General features: G+C 40.4%; 1 protein-coding gene and 1 non-coding gene across 2 annotated transcripts in view; both read left to right on the top strand.

Annotated features, from left to right (window-relative positions):
- The first annotated feature begins 239 nt into the window (after positions 1-239).
- Positions 240-322, top strand: trnal-cag. Its single transcript has one exon. It is a non-coding gene; the product is annotated as a tRNA-Leu (tRNA).
- Positions 323-6578: 6256 nt separating this feature from the next.
- Positions 6579-18849, top strand: part of LOC123975550 (synaptophysin-like) — a 13310-nt gene continuing 1039 nt past the window's right edge. Inside the window, exons 1-7 of the mRNA XM_046057116.1 lie at positions 6579-6669; positions 11488-11553; positions 13545-13669; positions 15355-15553; positions 15629-15820; positions 16661-16876; positions 17221-17301. Of these exons, the coding sequence (XP_045913072.1) occupies positions 6652-6669; positions 11488-11553; positions 13545-13669; positions 15355-15553; positions 15629-15820; positions 16661-16876; positions 17221-17286 (882 nt within the window). The 5' untranslated portion in view covers positions 6579-6651 and the 3' untranslated portion in view covers positions 17287-17301. The remainder of the gene's footprint in view (positions 6670-11487; positions 11554-13544; positions 13670-15354; positions 15554-15628; positions 15821-16660; positions 16877-17220; positions 17302-18849) is intronic.

Genomic DNA, 18849 nt, shown 5'->3' with positions numbered 1-18849 from the left:
AAAAAACAAAACTCTCCACTCTAGTCAACACTGCCACTTTTAAAGGCAAAATCACCAACTTGTTCACAGAAAACTGTAATTGCTTCATGTGATGTTATGTGTTGTTGTTATATGTCGCTCTGCTACTATCTAGATTGTTGTCATTATTCAGCTTTTGTGTCATGGCATAGTGTATTGTATCGTGTCGTATGCACTCTGTCATGATATAGCAAAGGTTCTACTGTACACGAGGTTGCGCAGTCAGGATGGCCGAGCGGTCTAAGGCGCTGCGTTCAGGTCGCAGTCTCCTCTGGAGGCGTGGGTTCGAATCCCACTTCTGACAGCTACTTTTCAAACTCAGCAAAATGCCTTTCACACGGTATTGGGGTAGAAGAGTCAATCGTTCCTTGTATGTTGGATGATAAGTGGTAATCACAGTAGGACCTGTTTTTAAACGTGAGTGCAACTCCAATCCAACTTCTTTTCTAAAGCACATTTACAAACAACCAGGTTGACCAAAGTGCTGTGCACTGACATAAGATAAGGTGAGAAATTTCAAACATTACAGCAGCAAGTGGATAGCATGGAATAAAGTCAAGTTATAAGTGACTTTAAACATAATACCAACAATATCAAAAATAAGACTTATATTATACAATACTAAAATTAAGAAAAATAAATTTTTACAACTATAAAACAATTCAACATCACCTTATCCTGTAGACTTTAAAACAGATAAAAAAACAAATTCCAATATTTTAACAATGCAAAGTGACATTGTGCACTGATTTTCACTCAGTCTCTGAGTTGTGGTTACTGCTTAACAGTGCTGATTATAGTCTCACGGCAGCAGTAAAAAAAGATCTTCTGAATCTCTCCTTCACACAGTGCGTATGTATCAGCCTGCCACTGAAGGAGCTGCTCAGTGATGTTTGTGTCTCATGAAGGGGGTGGCACAAGGTCTCACCCTCCTCTCTCCCACCACCTCTTCTGGCTCGAGCGAGTATCCCAGGACAGAACCAGCCTTCTTAATCAGTTTGTTTAGTTTCTTCCCGTCCGCCGTTGTGGTGGTGTTACTCCAGAATACCACACCAAAGCAGATGGCTGACGCCAACAGAGTCATAAAAGGTCCTCAGGAGTCTACCCTGCACTCCAAAAGACCTTAGTCTCTTGAGCAGGAACAGTCTCTTCTGGTCGTTCTTGTAGAGGGATGTTAACAATGTCTTCACAGTGCAGTTTATTGTTGACCTGGAAACCAAGATACCTGTTGGAGTCCACAGTGTCAGTGTCCACCCCTGAATGTTCACAGGTAAATGCTCCGCCTTTCTAGTCTTTTCGACTACTCAAAGCGCTTTTACACTACATCTGTATTCACCATTCACACACTGAGCCTAAGTGCTCAAACAGAAACTAACATTCACACACATTCATACACCAGCGGAACAGCCGCCAGGGGCAATTCGGGGTTCAGTATCTTGCCCAAGGACACTTCGACGTGCAGCCTCGGGGAGCCGGGATTGAACCGCTGTGAAGCCGCTGTGGAGACATGTACTGTGGAGACATGCTTACTCCAGTCGGCAATCTTATCCACAAAAACGTGGAGATATTTTTCAACGGTTCAATGGTCACAGTGTATATTGAACTGATTTTTCTTCTGTTTGCTCACTTTGCATTTTGTTAATCAATAAATATAATCTATTAATATGTCTATTTGAAAGCATTCTGAAGCATTTTTCCACACCTGCCTAAAACATTTGCACAGTACTGTAAATATGTGTGTGTGAGTTTTGGAGAACAAAAACAACTAAAAGAGAGAGATTATTGGATTTACCTTCATCACATGGACACAAACACGACTCCATTGACTGCCAGACCACACAGGTGTGTGTCAGCTTCACCTGACGTTCTCTATAGTGACAAAAACAAACTCAATGAATGCAGCTTTAAAGGGTCAGTTCACCTGAAAATAAAACCTGTGTTTTCCCTCTCACCGCACTTTCAAACCATCCAGACATCACTTCTTTCACTGAGGTTTTGGCAGCTGAGTTTAGTTTGTGTCGCTCTCACAGCACCGACAGTTAAAGACAAACTCACAGAGTTGACGTGGAGACTGATCTCCGTCAGCCTCAGTCTGAGCTGCTCTCTGCGCCCTCTACTGACTGACTGGAGTCACTGCAGCAGCTTCACTCTGACCTGAACGATCAGAAAGAGCTTTAATGACAAGTCGTATTTTACACATAGTAGTCTGTGGTGACTCTAGAAACAGATGTAAGCATCCAGTTGATATAATTAATGCATTAATATAGAATAAACAGACATGCAAGTTATAATAGAATAATAGAACTATGTGTAAAGAAAAAACAATGTGACAGTTATTTGCATGTTCATCACTACAGATATTACAGGGGGAGAGGATTTGTATAAATATATAAATATAGGTGTCATTTACACCGGGGACTGTGAGAACACTTCCCCGCCACTGAAAGCATTTGTTAAAAATGTTATGAAAAATAGCAACAAGAAATGTTGAATAACAAATGAAAATGCTTTGACAACAGTTTATATGTACAATAACAAAAGATGCAATTTAAATATCAAAGAAAAAAATGTGCATCGTCCAAAAAAGTAACAAAAAACACAAGCTGCCTTATTTTCTTGTTTCTGAATTGTCACCTGCTGTTTCCCTTTACATAAATAAGAACATTTCCAACATAAATTAGTGCAGAAAATTAAGCTTTCTTCAATAGTGTTAAAATCTTCTCGTCTTGTTTTTGTTGAATCTATTGTTGTGCATCGACACGTTTCAACGCAAACTCACACCCTTGTATATAAATATAGAATAGGCAGGGGCTGATGGGGGTGAAGGTCCTGGAGGGGTGCAGATCCTGGAGGAGTGCAGGTTATGGAAGCATACAGGTCCTCCTGGAGTCGTGCAGGTTCTGGAGGGGTGCAGGTTCTGGAAGCATACAGGTCCTCCTGGAGGGTTGCAGGTCCTGGAGGCGTGCAGGTTCTGGAAGTGTACAGGTCCTGAAGGGGTGCAGGTCCTGGAGAGGTGCAGGTCCTGGAGGCGTGCAGGTCCTGAAGGGGTGCAGGTCCTGGAGTCGTGCAGGTCCTGGAGTCGTGCAGGTTCTGGAGGCGTGCAGGTCCTGAAGGGGTGCAGGTTCTGGAAGCATACAGGTCCTCCTGGAGAGGTGCAGGTCCTGGAATCATACAGATCCTGGAAGCGTACAGGTTCTCCTGGAGAGGTGCAGGTCCTGGAAGCGTACAGGTCCTCCTGGAGAGGTGCAGGTCCTGGAGGAGTGCAGGTTCTGGAAGCATACAGGTCGTCCTGAAGGGGTGCAGGTCCAAGAGTCGTGCAGGTTCTGGAGGCGTGCAGGTCCTGAAAGGGTGCAGGTCCTGGAGAGGTGCAGTTCCTGGAGGGTTGCAGGTCCTTGAGGCGTGCAGGTCCTGAAGGACTGCAGGTTCTGAAGGAGTGCAGGTCCTGGAGGCGTGCAGGTTCTGGAAGCGTACAGGTTCTCCTGGAGAGGTGCAGTCTCTGGAGGATTGCAGGTCCTGGAGGCGTGCAGGTCCTGAAGGGGTGCAGGTCCTGGAGGGTTGCAGTTCCTGGAGGGTTGCAGGTCCTGGAGGCGTGCAGGTCCTGAAGGAGTGCGGGTCCTGAAGGACTGCGGGTCCTGAAGGGGTGCGGGTCCTGGAGGCGTGCGGGTCCTGGAGGCGTGCGGGTCCTGGAGGTGTGCAGGGCCTGGAGGGAGGGAAGATCGAATGATGTGGCATCATCCGCAGACTTCAGCAGCTGGACAGACAGGTGTGCAGCTGTGGGTGTTCAGAGGAGTGAAGACTGTAATTACTGAGGTTCAACATCTGGACGGCCTGAAGCTGGTTTCTCTGCAGCAGCGTCAGGAACTCTTCCTGTTCTTTCATGTTTTGTTTGAGGGGCTGCAGAAAAGTGAACTGAAGTCGTTTGTTGTGATTCAGTTCAATATGTCATTTATATTAAATTCTTTACTATCAGGTGATATGATGTGTTTTGGAAAATGATGTATTGAATAGTCATTGTTGCTAAGCATTAACAGTTCAAATATTTAAAAGTAAACCTCATGAAACTCATCTCTTCATTTCACTGTTTTTTCTCTCTACATGAATCTAACTGCAGCTGAATAATTCTCACCGTCAGGACTCTGCTGGAGAAAACTGTCTTATATCTTAATTTAACATTTAAACAAATCTTCCACTGAACATTTTAAAGCTATTTTGTCAGAAAAATGTTAATAAATAGACTTCAAAAATATTAATGCTCAACGTGCATTATTCTCTCCAATCCTGTCCACCAACTCTACCAGTACTCATTATAACAATTTAATGCACTATTTATCATTACATTTCTGTTAAACGGGTCTTGACCCATATATGACAACTTATGAGTGAGAACGGGTTGGCTTTAGAGTCTAAGCCCCTCAGAAAAAATATTTTTGACGACAGATGACTAATGTTTAGATCCTGTTTAAATTGTGTCCTGAATTACAGACGTGATGTTTGTCAGTTTAAAAGATAATTTAAATCAAGAAAGAGGATCATCGGTCCCCCGTGCATCAGTGCGGGGTCTGCAGAGCCCAAACGATCCTAAAGGACAGAACCCACCCAGCCACAGCCCATTCACCCTGCTGCATTCTGGGAGGAGATACAGAGTTTCTGCTGCCGCACCACCAGAGCAGCTCCAGATTCATCCTCAGCACCGCACCATGGAAAATAATATTTTATCATTTTTGTGAATGAATACAAAATGCATCTCATTTTACAACCCTGTTGTATTACAGTGGCTCTCAAACTTTTCACGTCATTTGTGCCTAAACTGGCACAAATTAGACCACGGACCCCTCTCCCTTAAAGAAAGTTTATGAAACCCATGAACCAAATAGTAATTTTGTTATAAGAATGAAATAATAGTGAAAATCAATGATTCCCCTTTTTGGTGGGAACATCCTGCACCTCACGTCAAGGACCCCTGGAGGTCCCTGGACCCCACTTTGAGAACCACTGTTGTAATATGATGAATATTTTTACCCTGTTCGTCATATTTAAACAGACCGGACAAAAAAGAAGATTACCTGGTAAGTTCTGTTACTTGATTCCAGGAATCAGCATCAGCTGAACTTTACTATGAAACAAGTTAGCATAGCATAAGCTAACATGCTCTGTTTCCCCTCTGGTCAGCAGACATCGCTCCGTACATCAGAGCTGGCTGTATGATCACTGACCAGCTGTCAGATAACTTCCTCCAATTTAATCCTGACAAAACAGAAGGCCTCAGACCAGTTACTGAAGTACTTATGTACAAATTAGAGGTACTTATACTTTACTTGAATATTTTCTTTTCATGCCACTTTCCCCTTCTACTCCATCTCAGAGGGAGATCTTGTACTTTTCACTTGACTACATTTATCTGACAGCTTCCGTTACCGTACAGATTTTCACACACAAACACTGAAGAGTTTAAAAAATATGACGTTTAGTTATTTATTAAACTCCAACAGTTTATAAAAGACTGAAAGTGAGATCAACAACTTTGATGGTGTAAGACATTTTTCATGTAAAATCATTTGATGGTTCTACAGATGTGAAGATTTGCTGCTTTTCCTTTTAATTATTTTAATTTGTTTGTAATAATGTAGAGGGTTTTTTTGTTCGTTAGACAGAACAAGTGTTGTGAAGGCGTCACTTTGGGTTCTGGGTAACTGTGATGCATTTTTCACTATTTTCAGAATTCAGATAATTGACTAATGCAGAAATGCCGTCTGAAACTAAACAGCTCAGAATGAGCTGCAGCAGAAACATCCTGCTTTACATTAATGAGGAAGAAGAAGTGTAAAAGTACTACATTTTACTGCTTTAATACTTTAAGTGCAATTTCCTGATTATACTCAGACGTATTTCTACAGTGAGGTATTAGTACTTTTACTGAAGTAAAGTATCTGAATACTTTGTCCATCACTGCATACTACACACTTATACAGTATCTCACAAAACTGTTTTGTTTCCAGCAGTTTAGACATTAATGGCTGTGTGATGTGTTATTTTGATATATTTAGCAGATTTACTCACTACTTTACATCGTAGCAAAGGGTCATTTCTTCAGTGTTGTCACATGAAAATATAAAAATATATAATCAAATATTTACAAAAATGTGAGGGGGGTACTCACAGGCCCAGGCACATATCTTTTATTAACAATCACGAGTGAATGCATCAGTAAATGATAAATGAATATAATATGTAATACAGAAAATTCATACATCACGTGATAAACAATATTTACAAATCATCCTCATCATCCTCATACGTCAACACCTCCTACTACCACTATGATGCAGTTACCCCCCCCTTCCTGAAGACACAAACACATAGAAACAGCAGGTTATTAATGTTTAATCATCACTAATACAGTAAAAACATTTTACAGCGTGAACGCATCATTAACCCTTTCACCTCCTCTCATCCTGCCTGTATGTTGAATTAATCTCCTCTGAATACAAATAAATAGAATAAAAAAAAAATAAATGACGTGGACAGAGAAACGGCCTCCCTCCTCTTCCTCCCTCCCTCCTCTTCCTCCATCCCTCCTCTTACTCCCTCCTCTCCTCCCTCCATCTCCTCTCTCTCCTCTCGACAGGCGGCAGGATGGACGTCGTAAATCAGGTACAAACTCTCAACATGCACGTTTAATTCCTTTTTATTCTTCTTCGTGTGTTCATCATGTCTGTGTCCGGGTCTGTCGCGCTCGGTGCTCGGGGTGTGTTCGTGTCGTGTTTCGGGGCGGCCCGCCGGGGATTCATGTTTGTATCTGTGTCCCGGTGAAGCGGCTCCGTCTCGGGCCGCATCACGGCGGCACGAAGATACAGGATTTACATTTATATTACAGACTTTACTCATAATCCCAGACAAAATGTGAAAATTAGCGTGAAAATATCAGAAATCTGGAGGATTTATGTGATTTTATTTCTTGATGATGAATTATTTTACAGAAATTTTAGGACGCTGCGTTTGCTTCTGTCGCCATCCTGAGTCTGTGATATCTGACTGATAATTAAAGATATTGATCATATGGAGTGTGCGGGGTACTGGGGGGGGGGGGGGGGGGGGGGGGGGGGGGGGGGGGGGGGGGGGGGGGGGGGGGGGGGGGGTCTGGCGGCTGGCAGATGTTTTTGAGGCGCACTATGCGGGAGGTTTTCTGCGGGAGGCGCAGCCCTGTTTGTGGGGGTTTCAGCCCTGCACGCTGTCTGCAGGAGAACCGAAATTAAAAAACACAAACTGTCCGTAAACATCAATATTTCAGCAGCTCCGTGATGAAATGATATTCCTCCTGAAACTGTGTGTGTGAGTGTAAAATGGCAGCCGGGGGAGGAGGAGGAGGAGGAGGAGGAGGGGTTTCCTCTCCGCTCGATGCTGCTGCTGCTGCTGATGTTGTTGTTGCGGGTCTAGCTGGTTCTGTTTCTACATGTTCTAACCGGTTCCGACCTGCTCCCGTGTTTCTTAACTCTGTTAGCCTATAACCCGGTTTCACCCGGTTCACCTGCTCCTCCCCCCTCAGCTGCTGTAAGATGGAGTCCACCAGGAAAAACACCCAGTGTGCACCGCAATATTCATCAAATACTCCATAAGATAGCCTAGTTAGGCCCATATATCTATATATATGTAATATCCTATTTGTATATTATTACTGTAGGCTACTATTAGTAGCCTATAGGCCTAATAAAAGTACAACTACTATAATACTACAGTAGGCTACTATTGGTACAATATTACAGTAATATTAGTATAATATGACAGTAGACTACTATCACTAAACTATTACAGCACTATTAGTATAATAATATAGTACTTTTACCATACTATTACACTAATATTAGTAGCCTACAATATTACAGTTAGGCCTATTAAATACTACAGTAATATTTGTATATTACAGTGATAGCCTATTAGTATAATATTACAGTAAAATTAGTACCCTACAATATTTCAGTAACATTACTATAATATTACAGCAATATTGCAATACAGTACTATTATTATGATTTGACAGTACTATTACAATAATATTAGTACAGTATTCCAGTAACATTGGTATAGTATTACAGACATACTACATTACAGTACATGGCATTTACATTAGTGCAATTTCAGAGTACTATTAGTATAATATGATAGTAATATTAGTGTTAAATAATCGGCCTAATTCTTTATCTAACCATATTTCCCCTTGTTTCAGTCGTTATAATATGTTTGTTATTGTTAAAGATATGTTTATCCTTCTGGGCGGTCTCAGTAATATGTATTTTAAATAATATTCATATCATATCAAATATAATTTTTTACCTTCTGTCTTTATGGATCTATTACCCTAGATTTATATAATATTACTGTAATACTCTTTATCATGTGGTAGTATGTATTATTTTACAAAACTCTTTTTAAGTTTCATCATACAGACTGTTAATATGGAAAGTCATTACATTCATATACCTAAAGTGTGTTTACATGACATTAAAATATTTTCATGTATTTTAGCAATAATATGATTACAGTTCATTCAGTACATCTGCTGTGTGTCATTGCAACTTTCATACTTTAAGTAGTATTATCAGCTAAATGTACTTAAAGTATCAAAGTAGAAGTACTTATTTATGCAGACTCCCCTTTCGAAGTGCTACAGTATCATAAATATTTTATTATTTGATCATTATTACTCATTGATCTTTAACATCACATTTCAAGGCCACAGTTAATTAAATACTGCTTGGTATTTTATTCAGTATATTTTATAACTGATCATCTTTTGTTTTGTAAAATATTAACCTAAAAAGTAACCACTAACTGTACCTGTAAAATATTTCCCCCTGAGTGCAGAAGAAGTATAAAGAAAAATACCAAAGGCCTATATCTTAAAATTGAACCTTTTATGCTACTTTCTACTTTTCCTCCACCCAACCTCAGAGGAGGAGAGTATTGTACTTTTTACTGTACAACATTTATCTGACAGCATTAGTTACTAGCTAGTGTCCAGATTAAGATTTTTTATTAAAACACATGATACGCTTTTATACATACAGTGCATTAACAAAGGTTAAGTTAAAGGTTCCAGATTAGATTAGACAAAAGTCCAAAAACCGAATAATGGGTTTGTGTATCATAACATTTCTTCTTTCCTCTCCCATTAATCATGTCTTAATCATGTTTTATCTTATCTTTTATTAATTATTTTATAAAATATTTTCATATATTTTCAGCTCTAAGAACCTGACAAATAATAATAGTAATATTTGGGGCAAAAGGGCAAGAATTTTTTTTTTATAATTTATTATTATTATTTATTATTATTATTATTCAGATTCATTTTATTGGACTATTAATTATTTAAAGTCATAAATTCATTAATGAAACATGTTTGATATTTTGGCCTCTTCAGAGTCACTGAGTGCTTTTGTTAATGGAGTCTGGTATCATCCACAGAAACACAGTGTGGTAACTAAATATTAAATATCACTCTGTGAAAACAGCAGATGGAAATCTGAGCAGAAATATTGATCAGTTTGTTTGAACACAGGACTGTCCGTCTATTCATCTTATTTTAAACAACATTTTTTGAGTGCAGGTCTGTTTACAGACATATAAAATCCTGCAGAGATGTCTTTTTTTGTTCCTTTATAAAACAATACTCTGCAAAAGGAAGCAGAGTTTCAGCAAGGTTGAGACCTAAAAGAAGTTTGTCAGGTTCATACACCTATAATATCACACAAGGAAGAAAGAGAGTTAATGGCTTTTTACTCGCGAGGAGAACGGACAGAGATGTACTCAGTTACAAACTCCAACCAATACCGAGGTATCTCTTCCGTTTCCTCTCTTTTTATTATATTCATGGCGTTCCCTAGTTACATGCATGTTGCTGCTCTAAGGGGAAAGGCGGTGCAGCAGCAACATGAAACGTGATCAACGTGACATACATTATTGTACAGTACTGTTCCATGAACTATGTACGTTAAGCTCAGTCGCTCCTCTGGGCCAGGACTCGGTTCCTGTTATTTTAGTTGTCTGCTCCGTGTGTCATTTCCTTCAGTCACACCATCCGCTGTAGACTTCCTGTCAGTACATTTCTGCAGACAGACATACACACTTGCATTAGCACACGTCTTGATATATATATATATCGCTTGTTTCAGATTGCATGAGCGAGAGTAAATATAAGATAACTTATATACAAACATACTGGTTCCAACAAAGTTTCAAAGTTCTAAGAGTTTTTCTGTTTATCTGAGAGACTCAACACATCTTCATACCTAAACAACAAAATAGGTTGTTTGACCCGTCCAGCAACCGGCGTACCAGACCTTGACTATGTTACATAAGTCACGTGACATGAAACATGTGGTTAATGTTGTGAAATGGCTGTTAGGATTGGTTTAGGAAAAAATGATAGTTTGGATGTTTTCTGAATGTTTAGAGTGGTTAATATTTCATTAAACTCAGTAGAAGTAGCATTCAGCAAAAACATGCGGTGATAACCCCGTTTGATCAGCGTGCAGAGCAAAGTATCTGAAAAGGACCTTTAAGAGGTGAATGCATAATAACAGCTGATGAAGGCTACCTGCCCAGATTTGCATCCACCTGCTTTCTCAGCACGAATGAGCGTTATCAGCCACGATGTGCAGGAAATTCTCGGCAGGTATGCAGAATTCGGCACACCTGTTATTCCCATAACGTGCAGAGACATGGCTGATAAAAACTTGCCCGCTTGAAACACATTCCTGAGGACCTCTCTCCATTTTTCTAAGATCAATGGCCCTCATGCGACTGGTTTTGTTTCTGGTTTGGAACCCATATGTCTTGTTTTACTTGTCAACTACTGACGTAACTACGCTCGCCGTAGCCTGGTTTATTCGCTCCAAACCAGCTGATGGAAACGCACAGATTTCGCTTTTTCTTTTTTTTTTGCGACATTTCAAAAGTTCGCATGAAAATAAACTGTCACTCCTCTAACTTCACTCTTGTTTTGATTGTTTTTACTACGTTCTCTGCTGCTTTAATGTTTATTCTTGTTTTTTGTGTTGTTTTTATACTGTGGTTTAATTTTTATGGGTTACATCACACACTAACAAATTTTAAAGCTTTTCTCAAAACTTTTATATTATTAGGCGTACTTAAAAAAGAGTTTTATTGATGTTGACACACTGTTATAATTTCATTAAATAATTCATTATACTTTTTTATTGTTGTTTTTTAATATTGTTTGTATTTTGTTGGCATTTTATCCCTTTTCATTTCTGTATTATTTTAATTGTTTCCTGATTGGTTTAATCCTGGTTGTGAAGCACTTTGTAACTTTGTTTTGAAAAGTGCTTTGTTATTATTATTATTATTATTATTATTATTATTATTATTAATATATAGCTCTTGTTTTGCTGTTAAAACTGAACCTTGAACGTGCAACTAAAACAAAGCCTTATCTCGGTTTCTCTGCAGTTGGTGGCCCAAGGCCACTTCCGGGTGCTGAAGGTTCCTCTGGGCTTCATTAAGGCCTTAGAATGGGTGAGTTCATGAGACCAACACCACAGATAACTCCACTTACATCTGTTCTCTCTGTTTGCCAAACTGATGTATCAAACGGTGGAACATCAGCGTCCTCAGGCCACGCCCACTCTGATGATGAAGACACATTTAAAGGAGACCTATTATGCTTTTTCATTTTTTCTGGCATTTCTATAATATTATAATGTTGGATGTTCATGTTAAACATGGCCAAATAATGAGGTCAAAGTATTTAAAAGATTTTTTGTTAACAAGGACAGATCCTGTCCACTGCTGACGCAGTGATGCAGCTGTGTAACTTAATTTGCTGAATAAATTAAGATTGCATTTTTAAAATGACGGGTTGTTGTGACCGTTTTAGCACTTTGCATTGAGGGAAACAGTGCGCGAGGAAGACTGGTCCGATGCACACTGGAGTAGAAAGTAACTGCACAACATCCAGGAATTTTAAGCATACTGCAGATTTTTCTGATTTAGGCCACATCAGTGCTGCTGGTACAGGAGGCGGTTTCCATAACAGCCAGTGAGAGCGCTGAAAATGTTCCTAAACAACAGACGGTTTCACGGCGACGAAACACAAATCACAAATTTCACAGTTCACAGTTTCGTGTCTGTTGGTTTAAATCTCACCAAACATAAAAACTCTTGCTGAAGTGTCCTTTAGCAACACACACACACACACAAACAGAGTGCCAAGCTGCGATTGGACAGAAAGTCTGACTGTGACCATCTGCTCACAGAGTGTGCGTGTCCTCTGTGAGCAGGCTGCTCAGCATGATGATGATGATGATGATGGTGATGTACCGTAGAGCAGCTGAGCAGGGCACTAACACTGTGAGGGCTGTCGGTTAGATTCCTCACCGACGTGCTGCAGTTTAAAGCCGTGACTCTGAGTCTCTACAGACAGAAGTGGTGATGAGTCATCATCCTGCAGGAGCGTCACTCTTTCTTCTTCACAAAATAGCACGTCCTACGCTTCAACAGAACCCCATTTAAAAAATAGGTAATTTAAGCCACAGTAAGACACTGTCAGGTTGTTCCTACATTTTTAGTAGAAACATTTTATTTTACTGGTGGATTACTTGCCCTCTAATCTACTCAAAAGGATCTTAATAGTTTCCCTTAAAAGAAGCTTGTATGTGCCGGTTCATTCACAGAACATTTCCTGGATAACAGCGATGTAATGTAGTAGAATAATTATTATGGCTCGAATGTTCTGTTGGTTAGGTATGCAGATAATTCAGCAAAGATCAAGTCACAAATCAATATTTACTTTAAAATCACCTGAACAAATCAAGTATTTTTCCCTTTGATATTATTTAAAGCTGGATTATCATCAGAGCCCCAGACCCTCAGGGGCCCCAAGGCATTTTGTTTGTGGTAATTTTATAAACTGCAAATTAATAAGAAGAGTTTGGAGACTTTAGCTGCATCAAAGCATTACATAGACACAAGTGAGGGGGGCTTTGGGGCTTCGGTCCGGACTGAAAACACTGTTGGATGGATTGTGATGAAATGTGGTTCAGACTTTCATGTTCCCCTCATAATGAACTAATATTTTGGTGATCCTATGACTTTTCAAAGTCAGGAGAAATCGGTAGAATCCCAAAGACTAAATCTAACATTGAAACTAATAAAAATTTAACTTAAACTAACAAAGCATTTTCAAAAACTAAACTGCCAAACCAGCTTAAAACCTAATTAAAACTAAACTGAACTTGACAACAAAAATACAAAAAGAAATAAAAATGCAAAAGTGTGATATAATATAATAACCTTGATTTAGCCTCAGCTGGATGCTGTGTTTACTGCTAAACATCAGCATGTTAGCGTTGTGAGTATGTTAGCATGCTAATGTTAGCATTTAGCTTAAAGCAGTGCTGTGTCTAAGAGCTGCTAGCATGACCGGAGACTCCGGCGTTTCACATCTTGCATTATTACTTACAGTTTGTTTGTTGCTCCGCCTCTTATTCTTCTTCTTCATCCTCCAGTTCTTCGCCATCTTTGCCTTCTCCACCTGTGGCAGTTATTCTGGGATGTTCCGGATGGCGGTGGAGTGTAAGAACCGGACAGACAGCGACCTGAGTATAGAGGTGGAGTTTGAGTATCCATTCAGGTTGGTACAACGCTGATCAATCAATCATTCAATCAATCAATCAATAATGATACCTAAAACTGACTTTTAGTAAGAAGCTGCACATTATTATTTTCAGAGTTATGCAAAATGTAACAAATGAGAAATACAATTGGTTGAGCATGTAGAACTCCACCTGCCTGCCTGCAGGTGCACCAGAACCCCGTCCCTTTTAAACCAGAACTGTACTGTCAGTAATCAAACACACATCAAACAAGTATTAGAACAGATGATATTGCCCTTGTTACTGGCTAAGAGTCTGTGTGTTTGACACTCTGAAAACTATAATAAATAATTGGTAAATAACAAGGGGATTAAGTATGTAGAAGTATGTAGCATAAATATACCTATATGTATATTGGGATGATTTTAAATTTAATAAGTCAAAAACGGTTGCCACGTTGCATAAAATTTCTGAACACATCGTCTTGTTCGGTGGCCACGAACGGGAGAGATAAACTTAAGGAAGTTTGGATTATTTAAGAAAGAAAACATCTTCATCAACTTAATCTGAAATTGGGAGCTTGTTGACAAAATATATTTGTTGTGACCAAAGTCTGGACTGAAATGGACTAAACCAATTTCTATATACTATATTTTAAGGTAAATGATAGCCATAAAAAACAATTTAACTGGTCAAATGTGAGTGGCTGCTCGGAGCTTGGAATGATAAGAGCAACAAAGCGAAGTAAAAGAAGAGCCCGTTTCTGACATCTGAAGCTTATCTCTTTAGACTGGGTTCAACTTTTATCAAACTCATCTGTGCTGCGAGCTGAGTGCTTATTTCTTCAGGCGGGTCAACAGCAAATGCTCTGTCACCTTCCGTACCAAGTCTGGATCCAGGAATAGACCAGAAGATCTTAGACCACAAAAAGGTTCACAAGGAGTTAAAATGAATAGCCTTAAAAGTAATCAAAGTCCTAAAATTACCTAAAAAACAAAGCCTTGCAAAGATGGCAAAACAGGGGTCATATGATCATATTTCCTTGACCTTAAGAGCCGAGCAGCTGAGTTCTATACAGTTTGTAACCTATTTATGTTTTTTTGATTAAAGCAAGTGTAAAGGTTGTTGCAATAGTCAAGGTGTGAGGAGAAAAAAACATGTACATGTGTGTAAAAGCTGGACTGGACAAGCTTAGAAACATGATGCTCATAAATTACTATAAAACAAGATTTCTTGTAACAGGCTTTACAAGTTGAAGCAAGTCACCAGTAGAGGGCATCATTTCATTGGAGATATGTGCTTTTTGGGGGGGGGGATAAGTTAAGTTCCTGTAGTGAACTCAGCATGTCCAGGTCAGGGGCTTTACAGGTAGGTATAATTGTGTATCATCCGCATAGAAATGGAAAGTAATACCATGCCTATGTTTAACATCACCCAGAGGGAGCATATATATGAATATATATATGAACAGATATCTGTAGCTATCTGTACAATTCATGCCCTCAGGTCCATTATTATCTAAAACCAAGCTTCACAACAGCTGTTGAGATATTTCAATACAATTCAATTCATAAGAGAAGTTATCTCATGCACTTTCCATATAGAGCAGGTCTAGACCGCACTGTACATCAAATTTAATTTGATTGATGTAACCCAACGTAGGGTTACATCAACCAAATTAAATTCAAATATTTCAAACACTTCCTTCCTCTTCATCTTTCAGACTCCACCAGGTGTATTTTGATGCCCCCACCTGTAAGGGCGGAGACACGGAGCGTTACTTCCTGGTTGGTGACTACTCCTCCTCGGCCGAGTTCTTTGTCACCATCGGTGTCTTCGCCTTCCTTTACTCCACAGCAGCTCTCAGCATCTACGTCTTCTTCTTCGAGAAGTACAAGGAGAACAACAAGGGCCCTCTGATCGTAAGTTTGCTGAGCTGGCTGCGTCGCTGACAGGTGACTTCTGGGTAATGTTACTCATCCGCCCTGTGTTTTTAGGACCTGGGTGTGACTGGAGTGTTTGCCTTCATGTGGCTGGTGAGTTCGGCGGCCTGGGCTAAAGGTCTGTCCGACGTGAAGACTGCAACTGACCCGGAAAAAGTGATCACTCTGATCTCCGCCTGTGACAGTGAGGGGAACCGCTGCCGTGAAGTCCACGACCCGGTCATGTCTGGACTCAACACCTCCGTGGTAAGACCATCACAAAGCCCGACGACTCAACCAACCACCGACCAAACTGACCATGTCCGTGGCACAGAGAGGAAGTTAATTTAGTTAAATTCAATGAACAAAAGGTTTTGAGGAAATTATGTCCTCAAAGTGAAGGATTGCAAGAAGCATCATTATGAAGAGTCCCTTCCTTCCTCTTCCGCCCCATCGGACCGCATGGGACCTCAAAAATATATGTACGGTAATCACTGGCGAGAGACAACTAATGTTTAGATCCCATTAAATTTGTCAATTTAAAATATGATGGAATATAATGAGGAATGTACTGATGCTGTTGCGAGAATGTACTGTTGCTGTTACTCGCTGCAGCACCAACTTAATTCGCAACACATTCTCATCTCAGTGTGTCAATTACCGACGCTTTGAGACAGGCTAGTTTAAATTTGCCTAATAAATGTCCTCGTTGTGCGAACATTAGGCCTATATCGTCTGCGGTGTTTCGGCATAACATATGCACCTCCGTGCATTTGTTTGTTTCTGGTTTAGACGGGAACCACCAAACTTCCGAACCATCCAAAAAATGCTTTCACACTAGAAAATACCTCTTTTTGTCGGACCAAATTTTGTCTGTTTGGTCCGGGGGAGGTTTCACACCTGCAATTTCGGTTCGGATCAAACTGAAAAGTCTGAAAGTCCGGACGAAACAATCTCTCGTCTCGCACAATTTACATCACCAACAATTTAGAGTTCTAATGGTAAGCTAATGTTCATTGCTGGCTGGCTACTAGCTAGGTAACTCAGCTATGTTCCATATTGGTCTACCTAAGTAGACAGAAACTCCTTCATCCTCTCCTCTTCCAGGCTTTTGGTTTCATCAACCTAGTCCTGTGGGTGGGAAACCTCTGGTTCGTCTTTAAGGAGACGGGCATCATCGCTCCCTTCATGCGAGCTCCACCTCCTCAGGAGAAACCTGCCGCACCAGACGCCTACGGCCAGCAGGGGGCGTACGAACCGGACCCCTACGCCAGCAACCAGGGGGGCTACCAACCCGACTACAACCAGCAAGGATACAACCAGGTACAGCCATAGGGGTGGTGATGATTTCAAAATACACCAGAATGCACCTCCTACCACTCAGAGAGGCTGAACATCTTAAAAACAACCACAAACAATGTTTAACGACTTGGAGAAAGACCTGATTTGCATCCAAGGAAGGTTAAAATCAAGGGCATCTGGACTGGTTGAATATACTAGAAGACATATCACCTCTTGTTAGTACATTGACTCAGTGTACTACAGTACAGTGATTCAGTGTACTGCAGTACAGTGACTTAATGCATCAGTACCTCAGTACATTGTACATTGCAGTACATCGTTGTTTCTGTGTGTCATGGTGTCTGCTGTTGTGTTTCCTCCTGCAGGATGCAGAGTACGGTCAGGGCTATGTCCAGCAGGGGGCACCCACCTCCTTCTCCAATCAGATGTGAACTGACAGTCACCAGGTGAGTCATACAGGAAGTAGAGGCTGAGCTTCTCATCAATAAACCTCGAGTTTAGACTTCCTGCAACAAGTCGGCTCTCATGAGATTCCAGGGCGAGACTTCAGTTTCCTGTTAAAACCAAAGGTGGTTACCAGGAGTCCCTTGTAGGGATCCTTTCCATAATACTGTCAGAGACCTGGTATAATAATAATGATAACTTTATTTGTAGAGCACTTTTCAAAACCAAGTTACAAAGTGTTGTACAGTAAAAACTCACAAGATACATACTTAAAAATATAAATTAATTAAAATAATTTAGAAATCAACAATAAAATCACCATTAAAGAATACAACAGCAATAATATAATGTTTATAAAAATGCCATACAATCTCTTTGCCTGCTTGTGATCTCCAGGCAGGGAGTTCCACAGCTGAGGGGCCCGAACAGCAAAGGCCCGGTAACCCTTTATTGACAAGATAAGACTTTGGAACCATTAGTAGAGCCCTGCCAGAGGATCGCTGGTATCAGTCTGGCTCGTAGGGAGTTATCAAATAACAGATATAGGCAGGAGCCTGACTGTTCAGGGCTTTAAAAACAAGTAGTAAAATCTTAATATCAATTCTAAAACTTACAGGTTACCCCTGAAGGGTGGAGGGGATTGGTGTAATGTCGTCACTCCTCTTAGTGCGAGTTTGAAGCCAGGCTGCAGCATTTTGAATGAGCACAGTCGTGGTCGAGACATGAGGAAATAAAGAATGACCTTCTCTAAGTCAGCAGAGGAGAGGAATGTTGCAATCTTAGTTAGCTGTCTCCGCTGGACAAAGCAGGACTTCACCACTTTGGTCACTCTCTGAGCATCAAAAAGAAGTACAAAAATTACACCAAGGTTGGGGGCTTCTTTCTGAATGTCGTCCGAAAGTGCACCCAGGCTAGTGGAGAGATTATTAAGGTCGCTAGTGCTGGTTCCCACGGGGGTAAATACAATTATTTCTGATTCAGTTAAATGAAGAAAGTTAATTGAAATCCAGGCTTTTATCTCAGCGAGGCACGAGAGAATACAAGAAACATACCTAGTAAACCTCTGGTATAACACTCTGAGCCTGTTGCTGGCAAAAAGACGCACTTTTTGTGGACACCATTTTTCCGAAGAAATACATTGCAGTACCTGCAGCCGGTTCATCTATAATAATAATAATAATAATCCTTATTTGTAGAGCACTTTTCAAAAACAAGTTACAAAGTGCTTTAACAAGTGTAAAGAATAATACAAAAAAAAAAAGATAAGAGCATGAAAATTTAATATAAAATTAGTAAAATACAATAAAATAAAAGGGATAAAATAAAGTCAAATAAGATCGGGAAAAGCTCTCCTATAAAAGTATGTTTTAAGAAGGGACTTAAAAGAGTTCACTGACTCAGCCGACCTGATTTCCTCAGGCAGGCTGTTCCAGAGCCTCGGGGCCCTGACAGCAAACGCTCTGTCCCCTTTAGTTTTCAGTCGAGACTCTGGAACAGACAACAGACCTCTGCCCGAGGATCTCAAGGTACGTGCTGGTGCGTATGGGACT

The sequence above is a fragment of the Micropterus dolomieu genome, linkage group LG08 (genome assembly GCF_021292245.1).
Source record: "Micropterus dolomieu isolate WLL.071019.BEF.003 ecotype Adirondacks linkage group LG08, ASM2129224v1, whole genome shotgun sequence".
NCBI classification, from domain to species: Eukaryota; Metazoa; Chordata; class Actinopteri; order Centrarchiformes; family Centrarchidae; genus Micropterus; species Micropterus dolomieu.
The sequence above is the reverse complement of the archived record's forward strand: the minus strand, read 5'-3'. Positions and strand labels throughout refer to the sequence as shown.